Source organism: Talpa europaea (assembly GCF_964194135.1).
Source record: "Talpa europaea genome assembly, chromosome: 7".
NCBI lineage: Eukaryota > Metazoa > Chordata > Mammalia > Eulipotyphla > Talpidae > Talpa > Talpa europaea.
Window position 1 is genome coordinate 12,021,566 of NC_140074.1, and position 12,859 is coordinate 12,034,424.

At 48.6% G+C, this 12,859-nt stretch overlaps 1 protein-coding gene across 2 annotated transcripts in view; it reads left to right on the forward strand.

Annotated features, from left to right (window-relative positions):
• The window catches only part of B4GALT1 (beta-1,4-galactosyltransferase 1), a gene marked incomplete at both ends in the record, with an annotated part of 45,023 nt that overhangs the window by 15,035 nt on the left and 17,129 nt on the right, over positions 1-12,859 (forward strand). For both annotated transcript variants that reach the window (XM_084238753.1, XM_084238754.1), the window contains one exon: positions 11,807-12,042. In XM_084238753.1, the coding sequence (XP_084094879.1) occupies positions 11,807-12,042 (236 nt within the window). The remainder of the gene's footprint in view (positions 1-11,806; positions 12,043-12,859) is intronic.

Sequence of the window (12,859 nt, forward strand, 5' to 3'; positions counted from 1 at the left end):
GTTTATACATGCACTGGGTATAGTCAGAAGCGCGGGAGGGTGAGAGAATTCACCAGAGGCAGAGCGGGGAGCAGAGCAGGCAGAAGGACTGAAGTACACTGCTGAGGGGAGCAGCGGGCGGCAGGAGAGGTCTGCACGCCATGTGGGACCCTCCTCCGGTGGCCGGGGAGCAGCCGGGGATTGAACCGGAGCTGCAGAGGCCGCATGCAGCTTCGCAACCCAGCGCTCAACCGCTGCGCCACCGGGGAGGCCCCTGTGTCTTTAGTTTCTTAACCTGGAACAGTGCATGAATCGGTCTTGTATCACACTGACATTTTTTTTAAATTCTTTTTTTATTAATTTTTCCCCTTTTTAAAGATTTATTTATTTATACAAGAACTGGGGTACAGTCAGAGTCGCGGGAGGATGAGAGCATTCACCAGAGACAGAGTGGGGAGCAGAACAGGTAGAGGGACCGAAGACTCTCATGAGGGGAGCAGCGGGCGAGTCAGGAGAGGTCTGCCACACCATGTGGGTTTCTCCCTGGCCGGCTGGGAATCGAACCCATGCTGCAGAGGCTGCGGATAGCTTCTCAGCACAGCACTCAACCCGCTGCCACGCCGCTGGGGAGGCCCCACACTGACATTATTGAAGAATTTCAGGTAGTTCTTTTGTAGAAAGTCCCTCAATTTGAGTTAGTCTGTTGTTTCCTTGTGACTAGGTTCAGCTTATACACATTTCACAAGAATATCATGCAAGTTATGTTGAATTTTCAGTGTATCCTATCTGGAGGCTCCTGCTGTCAATTTGTTCGTAATTGATAGTGTGTGTGATCATTTCGTTATGGAGGTGTCTGCCGTTGTTCTCTGTTACCAAGTTTACCATGTTACCCTTTGGAATTAAAAACTATGTTATAGGCATTTACTTTGAGATTATGTAAATGTCCCGTTCCTCAAACTTCCATCCACTAGTTTCATCCACTAGTGGATGAATCTTGCCGGAATCAAATTTTGTTACGGTGGTCGGTGCTCTCTTTCCCTCATTCCTTCTGCCTTTCTTAGTGTTTTCCTGTGAGGAAAAGCTTTCTCTTCTCCGTATTAATTCCTAGGGCAGACTTGTGGATTCTGACTTCATTCAATAGCTCATAGTCCTTTACTATTATGATTTATTTTGATGCTCAGACTGCCCCAGATTTGGCCAATGAGGTGTCCTTCAGTCTGGCTCCAGGGCCCTTTTAACATACTCCATTATTCTTTGAGCGCCTCTTACTTTAGGCACTAACTGATCTAGCCTCTTTTGTTACTTTCCTGACACAGCCCTGGAATCAGCCACTTCTCTGATGAGTCCTCGCTTTTTTTAATAGAGTAGTATTTAGAAACCAAGAACTGGGCTCACCCTTCTTTCCAAGGCCCGCCCATGTTGCTAAGTGTACATCTAATGTGTTGATTCTGACGGCTGCATACTAGACTGGTGTTCATCCCAGTTTTCTCTTTCCCTTTGCCTTCACAAGTACTGTGCAAGGAACAGCCTCCTACGTGTCCTTTATGGACCTGTGTGTGTGTTTATGTTGATTGAGCAATGCCAGATACAGCTCCAGAGTGGCCACCACCCATTTACATTTCCACCAGGGGACCTTGGAAATCTTTGTACCCCCACAAATACTGGCATTAGCCAGCTTCCTTATGTTTGCCAAACAAATAGATATGTTGTTACAGCTTTCATTTTAATTTGCTTTTTTTTTTTTTTTCTGAGCTTCTCTTCAAATGCTTAATGGCTTTTGGAATTCTTCCTTGATAAGTTACTTATTATTAATAATCCTTTGCCTCTCCTTTTTTTTTGTTCTTTTTTCTCCCTGGGGTGCTTACATTTTTCTTGGAGCTATGTCAGGAGTTCCTTATCCATTGTGGATATTAATTCCTTGTTGGTCCCATATATATTTTTTTAAGTATTTTTTTAAAAGATTTATTTATGCATACAAGAGCTGGAGTACAGGCCAGAGGTGTGGGGCAGTAGAGGATTCACCAGAGACAGAGTAGGGAACAGAACAGGCAGAGACTGACTGAAACACACTGCTGAGGGGAGCAGAGGGTGAGTCAGGAGAGGTCTGCTGCGCCATGTGGGCTGCCCCCTGGCTGGCTGATAATCCAACTTGTGCTGCAATGGCTGTGGATAGCTTTATAGGTTGTGTCTTAACCTTTGCGCCACCAGGGAGGCCCCAGTCCCATATTTTGTTGAGAACTTTGGTCTGTGACCTCTTGCTACCATGCTGCTACCCTTGGAAACTACATTGTTAGGTTTCGACATATTTTCTACCAAATGGCATAAGACGACACAGAATGAAGTCTTCTTCCCCAACACCCTGAGCAGGGGAAATTAATGAGAAAAGAATGGCGATAAATGTGATTCTTGCCATTCATTCTGAGCCTGGAGTTCTCTGTGGCAAGTCCCCTACTGCCACTTGGCGACTGGCTCCAGATTGAGTGGGGAGGATCCAGAGGAGGAAGGGGGACTATCTGAGTCTGAAGGGAAAGGTCTTTTTTTTTTTTTAAAGATTTATTTATTTATTAATGCATAGAAGAACTGGGGTGTCGGACAGAGGTGCGATGGATGTATGTGTGTGAGAGGATTCACCAGAGACAGAGTGGGGAGCAGAACATGCAGATTTACTGAAATACACTGCTGAGGGGAGCAGCAGGTGAGATAGGAGAGGTCTATATGTGGGTTAGTTCCCTGGTCGAGGATTGAACTCAGGCCTTAGTGGTGATAGCGCTGAGACTTAACCCCTAGGCCACCAGGGAGGTCCCTTGAAGGAGAAGGTCTTAAAATTAAACACCAGGCTTCTATCATCTATCTAGTCCTTTCTGCGAAGTTCAAATCATTGTTTCCAGAAGTACTCTAATTCTGAGAGAAGAGAGATGCAGTGAGATCTTCCTGGAACTAACAATTTCCAAGCAAGTTGGCCTCCTGGGCCTTTCCTGGTAGTGGTAACTGTGGTCAGGCACAGTTTCCACCAATTCCAGGGGAGGGAGGGAAGAAGGGAAACCAGAAGGAAGAAGGGCTGGGTGAGGAGAAAATCTGCCTTTGAGCAAGGACCAAACAAAGCAGAAATTCCTCCTCGGACAAATGCCAGGAAGCCTTTTTACTGGATTTTAAAAGTTGTTGCTCCTCAGGTACTGGCTCTCAACCTCATGGCCTTGCATATTTGTAGTTTCATTGGTGGAAACCACCTCCTTGGGTTACCCCAGACAGAAATGTACTATATCATGCCTCCAGTTCTAGGGCCTCCCTGGTGCTCTCTCCTTGCTTCTATTGCTCCATTTTTGGATTTGGGAACTATCACCATTCATGCTATAGAAATGTGTGTGTGTGAGAGGATTCACCAGAGACAGAGTGGGGAATAGAATGGGCAGACTGACTGAAAACACTGCTGAGGGGAGCAGCAGACGAGACAGGAGAGGTCTGCTGTGCCATATGTGTGTTAGCTCCCTGGCTGGGGATCGAACTCAGGCCTTCGTGGTGATAGTGTTTGAGAAAGATATATATGACTGATGTCAAGTAAGATTTGCTTTTATGCCACCTGGGATCGGTTGGTGTCTCCCTGGACCTCAGGGTTGAGAAGGCTTCTGAGACAGAACACCAATGTGCACAGGTAGGGTGAATATTGTTGTCCACTGTGTAGAAGTGTCCGTGAATGTCAGAACCTTAAAGGACTAAAAGGGGGACGATAAGGATGTCCAAGAGTGTCCTTAAGGAACTCTGTCACTCTCTCTGATTTATGTGCATAACCCTGGGGTTGAAACATAATTCTCAAGGCTCCTGCAGCCCTGATGTGCCAGGATTCTTCAGGACTCAAATTCAAGGAGGATCATGGTGGATCATGGAGGATCATGGTCAGGGGGGGTGTCCTGACTAGCGTCGGGGAGGGTCTGATTAGAGCTTTGTTGCCTTAGGTTTAAACCTTGGTACTGTTGGTGACAAGACCCTGCACTCAGTGACCACCCCAGGTTCATAGGGTTACTCTCTCAACGAAGAGCCTGTTTTATGTGTCATTGTGAGGTTTAGATGAGGAAATATGATATTTTCATTAGGAGGTTAGGCCGTTTACTACCACAGAATCTCAAATTATTGACCTAGAATCTGAGGACATTTATTTTACAATTGAGAGCAGGGGATATTCCTGTAGATCACTTCGCAGGTGCTCTCCCTGGAAACAGGAGACATCTTTAGAGTTCAGAAAGGACAGTGTTTTTGCCTTTAGTCACCTTGGTTGTTGGTGTTAATTAGGACAATCTAGATGCTCAAAGATCAAAATCAAGGTAGTTCCTTTCTCTGTTAGCTGCTTACCTTGTAGTTGAACAAGTGCTGTTGGTTTAGCACACATTTGTGGATCCTTCTCCATCAGAAACTGTCCCAAGTGCATAAAGGAATGGAACAAAACCCCTGCTCTCAAGGAAATATGGGTCTGATGGAGGAGGCAGATAGATTGAGTGTATTCCTCACCCCTGCAGGACTGGAATGTAACCTTGAAAATGTTGTGATCTTGGTTCTGAAGGATGTTGTGGGCATCTGTAACTGGGACTGATTGCCCTGGGGGGCTTAGGGAAACTTTGGTTTGAACCTGGGAGGATTTTTAACCTCTTTCACCAAGGCTTTTGAGGTAACTTCTAAGAATACATGCCATAAAAAGGATCAATATAAATACATTAAAATCAGAAAAAGAGAAAACGTAACAAAAAGTCAAGGCTAGGGAAGAGTTAAAATGTGTTATGATTGTGGAGCCTCTGCACAAAGTTGTTACATCTGTCCCTTTGCAAAACCCCAAAGTGAAGCACATTCTTTTATATGATATGCATTGTCAGAGAGCTGAAATACACTGTAGTTCCAGGTGGAAGTTGTTTTTCTTGGCACCTTACTGTTAAAGAGCTTCATGGAGTAAAAGGAAAGGGATGGTTAATGAGTGAACCTATAAATCAGCATGTCTCAAAATAAAGTCCAGGGGCCGACATTAAAGTTGTACCAGAAGCTCTGGTGAGTAGGACTCAGAAATTGCAGTTTTACATGCTTTCCCAGATGATCTTCCTTGCGTTCCACAGTTTGAGAAAGTCTGCAATAGATCGAAATCTCACCAGTATTTAGAAAGTAGATGTAGTTGCTCTAGTTTTTGTGTAAAGGTTGGATGGATTTGATGGGGGTGAGAGTAGAACACAAGAAAGGACATTTCCAGGGAGGTCCTGGTTTCCTTGCTGACCGGCTTACTTTCAGGCCATGTTTTGGAGGCCCTGCAAAGTGCGCCACTTTACACACATGGAAGAGCAATTGGTCCCCCTGTGCCTGATGCACCCTGCTCCCTCGTGGCCATCTGGCTCTGCTCTGCAGGCCTTCTTTGGCACACTTGTATTTTTTGAGCTTTGTCTTTCTTGATACCCCCAGACACAGTGTGCTGGGGCTGCAAATGTGTTCTGCTTCCTGCTGAAAAAGCATTTCTGCCCCTGGGGTCTAACAGTGGGGATGGGATGGTGAGTTGGCAAAGAGAACAGTGGCTGTTTGGCCTCCCTGGTGGCACAAGGGGTTAAGATACAATGAAACTTTCCTCAGCTACTGCAGCATGGGTTCGATCCCTGGCCAGGGAGCTGACCCACATGGCGCGGCAGACCTCTCCTGACTCGCCTGCTGCTCCCCTCAGCAGTGTATTTCAGTCAGTCTGCCTGTTCTGCTCCCACTCTGTCTCGGTGAATCCTGTCACCTCTCACACCTCTGACCTGTACCCCAGCTCTTGTATGCATAAATAAATAAATCTTAATAAAAAAACAAAACAGTGGCTCTTAAAAATGTGTTCCATGTGCCCGAGGCATATGAAATCAGCATTGGGAATAGCAGATACTTCCCGTTTTCCAGTACCGAGTTGCATGTTTTGAAATTTTGTGTGTGTGTGTGTGTGTGTATGTTTGAAATCTTTATTTTGGAAAAGGGATGGGGAGTCACATTTATTGTCCTTGGGTTATATATTTTAAAGTTGAATGTTCTATTTAAAAATATATCCAAAGGTATAAAGGAAAGTACAATTAAAATTTGGTATAAGAAATGATTTCTGGCACTTTTAGAATTCAAGAGAAACGGCTATCATAGGGTGACTCTGCCTCGTCGTCTTCGTGAATTTGTCTCATGACTCATTGAAATCCTTTGTTGCTTTCAGAGCGACAGAGAAGTGGGAAGGAAGGCCATGTACCCTGCACTCAGCTAAGATTTGCTGGTGTTCTCTGTGGCCATGGCAGCCAGGTGGACACTCATTGCTCTGTGTGCTGTGTTCCTAGAGGGGAGGAGCTGAGGAGCCCAGTTCAGGCAGCTGTTTCCCTGCAAAGCTTTCCTTGACTCTGGCCCCAGAAATAACTCCCTTTCTTTGTGCCGTATCAGCTGTTCTCAGCATTGTCACTTTCACCTCCGTTGTTTGCTTTGCGGGTGCCCCTTCTGCCAAGGGCAGAGACCTACTCTTAACGCAGCCCCACTGTGGCATGCCTGGTGCCAATGGGTATGTGGTGTGTGCTAGCCAGGCGCATGTTTTAATGAAAGTGGTGCTCTGAGTACATAAGGGAAAAGGAGGAAGAAGAAGAACCAACCTTGAGTGGGTCAAGAAGGTTTCCTGGGGGTGGAGGGATGATGTTTGAACCAGACAGGTGCTGTTGGGTTGGTGATTATGAAGTCCTTGGGGAACTCTGGAAAGCTTTTCTTTTCCCTGGTGGACTGGAGAGAAGGTTTGGGATGAGCTCTGTGTAGTGGATGATGCTTCTGATTTCTAGTCTAAGGGGCCTCTGGGGGTACTGTTTTTGGCACCACTGCAAACAGCTCTCATTCCCCAGCCTGGGGGATGGGTAGTACCTGGCTCAGTTTCTGGGGCATAGCTGGCCTTTGGAAGATTGGTACAGAGGGAAAGAGCCCTCCTAAGTGAGGCTGAAACAATTCCGTGGTGGCAGGGGGCTGGTTTGTAAGGGGGCTATGCTGTGTGCTAGCCAGACTGAGACCTGGCTAAGAGAAATATTCAAGCCCCCCAACTTTTAGAACCATAAAGCTCTGGGCACTGCCTAGCCCCATAGTTCTCAAATGTTTGAATTTCACTGGCTGGGAAAATTTCAAAAGAAACTTAGGGGCCTGACCAACAACTGCCAAATGTTTTTTTTTTCATAAAATTAAAAGTATAAAAATCAATCCAGCATCAAAATCCACCATGATCATTTCATTTTGAAAGGGACATTTTAACATTTAAAGAGTAAGAAGCACTTAATCTTGGAGGAAGATACATCGATGACATTTAGCTTTAATGAAGAAGAACCGTTGTCTACTGTCTTGTCCCAGGCTGGTGAAACATTGTTCCAGGCAGCATCAGGGCAGGAATTGTACCCTGAAACACTGGCTGGTCTGTTGGGAAGCGGTAACTAGATGTTCCTGCCTACTTAACTGAGGCTCAAGGACTGAACGGGGGGTTCAGCCAGCGTGAACGTGAGGCGTGGAGTCTGTGCTGGGTTGACTCTAGATTAGCAGGGCTTGATGGAAGGGCATGTGTGTGCTTGGGCTTGCCGGGCCGGGCAAGGGAAGCAGTGGAATCTGTCTGAGTTGAGCTCACACATTGAAGTTATTGAGCGACTTACACGCAAGGCCATGACCTGGACTCCCAGCCGAGAGGCCCACGTGGCGGGGCTTTAGCCGGGGGAGCCGAGGACAGGCTCACATCTGCTCATCTGCTTACGTAACCCTGCTTCCCAGCTTCCAGAGCCAAGAAAACACACAAGCCAGCCCAGCAGGGCCGAGGGCCTGTGGTAGCACACGCCGTGCGCCGCACAGCAAGGGAGCCTTGGCTTGGCCTGAGGACTGTCAGAGAGCCCTCAGCCCTCCGCTTGCTCCCTTCACCTCCCCCTGAGACTCTGGGCAGTGGCTCTGAGATCTGGTAGCAGGGCTGCGTGGTTCTGAGTAGAGCTGCTCACTGCTCTGGAGTCTGTGCTCTCCGGATTTTTTCCATGGGACAGAACCAGGCACGCAGTGGAGGATGGCCCCTGAAGCATGGCAGGAGGTGTTGCAGGGTACTCAGGGAGGCCTCCTGGTTGGCACTGAACCCAAGAAGGTAATTTGGCTCCAGGCCTGGAGCTGCCACTGACAGCCCACACTGTTCAATCACTGTTCACTTGTATAAGCTGCACAATTCTCAGAGCTGTGCAGGCTGTAAAGAGAGAAGGTAAGGAAAGAATTGCCAGATTGGGTGAGAAGGGTTGGAGACATGATGTGAGAGGGGCAGGGGAGCAGGGGAGGGAGAAGAGGCAGTGTGGGGATAAAGCTCTGCTGCTGGCCAGCCGTGAGCCAGTGTGGTTCTCACTAGGTTCTGCCACACACTTATCAGGGAGCTCCTTGAAGTCCAGAACTATCTTGTCCATCCTATCCCCTCCTCTCAGTACCGCATATTCGGACTTGGCACACAACTTGGCACCACATTAGGTATCCAGAGAGTATGGATTAAAACAAATTAGAAGTGGCCTTGACACTTCTGCAGGAAAGTCTTTATAAACAGGTGCTTTAGAAAAGACTCTGGTTGGCACTTGAGTAGGCTCCTGTGGGTTGTCACATGCTGGTGTCACCTCCTGTGTGTGGCTGAGTGTGCTGGGGATAAGGAGAGAGGTAGGGGAAGATGAACCACTCAGTTCTTCTCATAGGCTGGACAGTGGTGTCAGTCACGGGTGGGATCCCAGAGAAGCAGGTTTGGTCATAGGCGGTAAGGGCAGGGTGAGGGTGTTTCAATAGCATTCACTGGAGACAGGTTGAGTTCCAATTCCTGGGTTTCCAGATGGGAAACCAGCATGCCGAGAGAGAGTGGTATTTGCCCAAAGATCATTCAGCAAGCCACTGATGGAGCTGAGCCAGGCTCAGGCATCCTTTCCTATAGAGGAAACTACCTCCGGACCACCTTTCTGGAGCTCCAAAAGGGGTGAAACTAAGTTGCTTTCCAGCCTGAAGGTGTCTACTCTGGAGCGGCTAGATAGGCCCAGTGTGAATTCGCGCCTTCTGGTTGGTTAGAGAAGGTGTGAGTTGGTAAGGTGACAATCCAGATGTCTTTTGGGTTCCGAAAATGCACCATCTTCAGATGGTCCTGGGTAGTTGCAGATGTTGTGGGGCCCTCTGAAGTTAAAAGAGCCTAATGACGGAGCTTTCATGTTTTTCACAAGTGCTGTGCAGCAAGGCCTCCCAGAAGCCTATCCTCAGGGTTGGGGAGTCCAGCCTCGTGGGGCTCCTGGGGAAGGGCTACCTCCATAAAAGCCCTGAGGCTTGTGAAGGGCGGGGGGTGGTCCTGTTCCCAGCTGTCCATGAAGAATCTCCTGGCTCCTTGTTAATTACCTAGGTCCTTTCCAAGATCAGTCAAGTCAGACTCTCTAGGGGAGGGGCCTGAGAGTCCATATTTTTACAGAGTACCTCAGGAGATTCTGATGATAGGTTTGGAAAAAACTGGTCCAAGGTGACCTCTTAGTGGTGGGGCGGAGTGACTGCTTAGCTGAAGGCACCTTAGGATATTGGAGCTAGGTCAGCAGGCCCTTCTGTAGTGACTGAGCTGTGAGGCCTTGGTCCTTCCCTAGAGGCCAGGGGGGGACCAGGGCTTTTGGAGCCCTGAGAGTCTCCTGTCCCAGGTGGTCTGCTGCTGTCTGAGCTCTGTGGCAATGTAGAGAGGAGAAGGATGAAGCCCACTGGAGGTTTGATTTTGAGATTATAGCCTATCAATGCAACAGGTTACCAGTAAGAGGAAAAAGGGCATGGTTAATAGGGATGGGGGGGGGTGTCAAGGGGCGGATAGGTAGAGTTGAGAGTGAAGGGCCTTGTTGCCAAGCTAAGAGGCTTGGCCTGACCTTTGTCCAAAACCACACAGCTTGAGAGCCATCAGAGGTTTTTAGTGGGAAAGTGATGTGATCAGCGCTGTATCGCAGGAGAAAATAAATGCAAAAGAGTGGGTCCCATGATGATGGCGCTGGAGGGAAGGAGGTTGTGAGGAGTACTGGGGAGGGGAGAGCAGGAGTCCTGGGGAGGGGAGAGCAGGAGGTGGCAAGTGCACACCTGGTGTGAAGCAGGAGGGGCAAGAGGAACTAGCTTCCTGTTCTCAGAATGTCTCATTTCAGGAGGGTGAGTGATTTCTGGGGACTAGGGCGTACTTGGTAAACAAACAGGCAACAGAGGGCTTCGCACTGGGCCTTGGTGGTTCTCACAGGTGTGTTTTAGGTGAACTTGTTCTGAGTTTGTGGTTAGTGTTTCCCCTCTGTTCTGTAGGGGTCCTTCTTTTGTAGGTAGTTTTTTTGTAGATAGTTCACTTTGCAGTGAAGCTTCTTGCACCAGAGTAGTGTGTAGTCCCCAAAGTATCCTAACTAATTAGCTCCGTGGCCACAAGAGTTTGGAAATGTGGGTTAAATAAAGTGAAGCGTGGAGCTCTTGATTATACACCTTCCCAGAGTCTTTGGTATATATACCTCATGACATTCAAGAAGCAGGATTTAGAGTGCAGGGTTCCCACCCATATTTGACCTTCCATTGAGTATCGCCCTGGGATTTGTGTTTCCTGGAACCCACTTTGAGAAAGTCTGGCCTCCAGGGAGTACTGAGGACCTAGGCTGGAGTGTTGACCCTTTCCCCCATTCTTTGTGTGCCATGGGCCAGTCGTTTTGCTTCTGCCTCTCTGTGTGCGGCACGTGAGGCAGTTCCCAGCCTTCGAGACGTGCAGCCCTCTCTTGGCACAACCTGTTTCTCCTCAGGAGATAAGGACATCCACGTCTGCCTCTGCACCTTCACCTTCCCACTTTTTCTACTCCGAACCTACTGCTCACTCAGTATCAACCATCTTTATCTCATCAGCTTTCCTCTACACCAGGAGCTGTCTTACTTATTTCTATCACCAAAGTCTGGCGCCATGTTCTTCCAAGCCAGAAATTTGGAGTTAATCCTTCATCCCTTCTTCATCCCCTTTGCTATCTGCACACTCTGCTTGTATTAGGCATTCGTCTTTGGTGCTCTTTCCAGCTCTTTCTTCACTCTTTCCTCTCAGTCTCCTCTGGGGCCTCATGCTCTCCAGCCCCTCCCATCAGGTCCTTTCCTGGGACTTGAATATGGACTCTCAAGTCCCTCCCCTGGAGAGTCTGAGTTGACGTTCTTGGGAAGGACCTAGGTAATTAACAAAGAGCCAAGAGATTCTTTTTTTTTTTTAAGGTTTATTTATTCATACATACAAGAACTGGGGTACAGGCCAGAGGTGTGGGTGGTGAGAGGATTCACCAGAGACAGAGTGGGGAACAGAACAGGCAGATCTACTGAAATACACTGCTGAGGGGAGCAGCAGGTGAGTCAGGAGAGGTCTGCTGTGCCATGTGGGTATCTCCCTGGCCGGGGATCAAAATTGTGTTGCAGTGGCTATGGCGAGCTTCGTAGGTTGCGTCTTTATCCCTTGCGCCACCAGGGAGGCCCGAGCCAAGAGATTCTTAATGGACAGCTGGGAGCAGGACCTCATGCCACTCCCTACTACTTTCTTATTGAAGCCTGCTCCACTGACCTCCCCAACACACACACACACCCCTTTCCCCACTAGGCTAGGCTCAGAGAGAACCTGCACAAAGGCCACACAGCTGTGAGGATTTTTCTGGGGTGGTTGGTCACACTAATGCTGGACATCACACCTAGTGCTGGACGTGAGTGCCTTTTCCACGACCACTCTGCGTCTCAGGAAGAGATGTCTCCTGCAGCTGCAGCCTGGCCATTTGACAATGTGGAGCCACAAGTCCTGTGGCCTGCTAACTTCTCCTTCCCTCCACCTCTCTAGTCGGCCCCATGCCAATCGATTTTAATATAAAAGTGGACCTGACGCTTGTGGAGAAACAGAACCCGAAAGTGAAGGCGGGCGGCCGCTACAGCCCCAAGGACTGCATCTCTCCTCACAAGGTGGCCATCATTATTCCATTCCGCAACCGGCAGGAGCATCTCAAGTACTGGCTCTATTACTTGCACCCAATTCTGCAGCGGCAGCAGTTGGACTATGGCATCTACGTTATCAACCAGGTGAGGTTCTAGAAAAAAGGCGGGAGGGGCGGGGAGATTGTAAATATGGGTGAAGGAAAGGAAGTAATTACCTAGTCAGTTGGTGGTTTCCATCCTGCTGACGCCACACTCGTATCTTAATAGTTCATAAATCTAAATGTTATACAGTCTGCTTGCTCGCAGCTATCAGCTCTTTTAGGTAGGGGAAATTGCTGGGTGGGGTGTTTGGTTTTCTTTTGGAAAAGCCTTCCAACGAAATTGAGAGAAAAATCACAATCTCAATTTCCCCCACATCCCCAGTAAAGCACTGGTTATTTCCTGTTTTGGAGTGACTGCATGTTTTGCCTTTTAAAAATAAAAGCACTCGGGCCTCCCCGGTGGCGCGGCGGTTGAGCGCTGGGTTGCGAAGCGGCCCGCAGCCTCTGCAGCGCCGGTTCGATCCCCAGCTGCTCCCCGGCCACCGGAAGAGGGTCCCATATGGCGCGCAGACCTCTCCTGCCGCCCGCTGCTCCCCTCAGCAGTGTGCTTCGGTCCTTCTGCCTGCTCTGCTCCCCGCTCTGGCTCTGGTGAATTCTCTCACCCTCCCGCACTTCTGACTGTACCTAGTGCTTGTATAAATTAAAAAAAAAAATAAAAGCACTCATTTAAATGTCAGATTTTTCAGCAGCTGAAGTTTCCCAGTCTAACTGCATCTTCTGGGGCACCTGCAGGAGACAGTGCCCATGGCTTCGGCCTGAATGCCAGCCCCCAACAAATGTCTGGGGAAGTCTGACCCCCCCCTGGGCGTCTAAGTACCATGTGGGCTGGACCGGTCTGTGAAAAGAGAGCTTCTCACTGC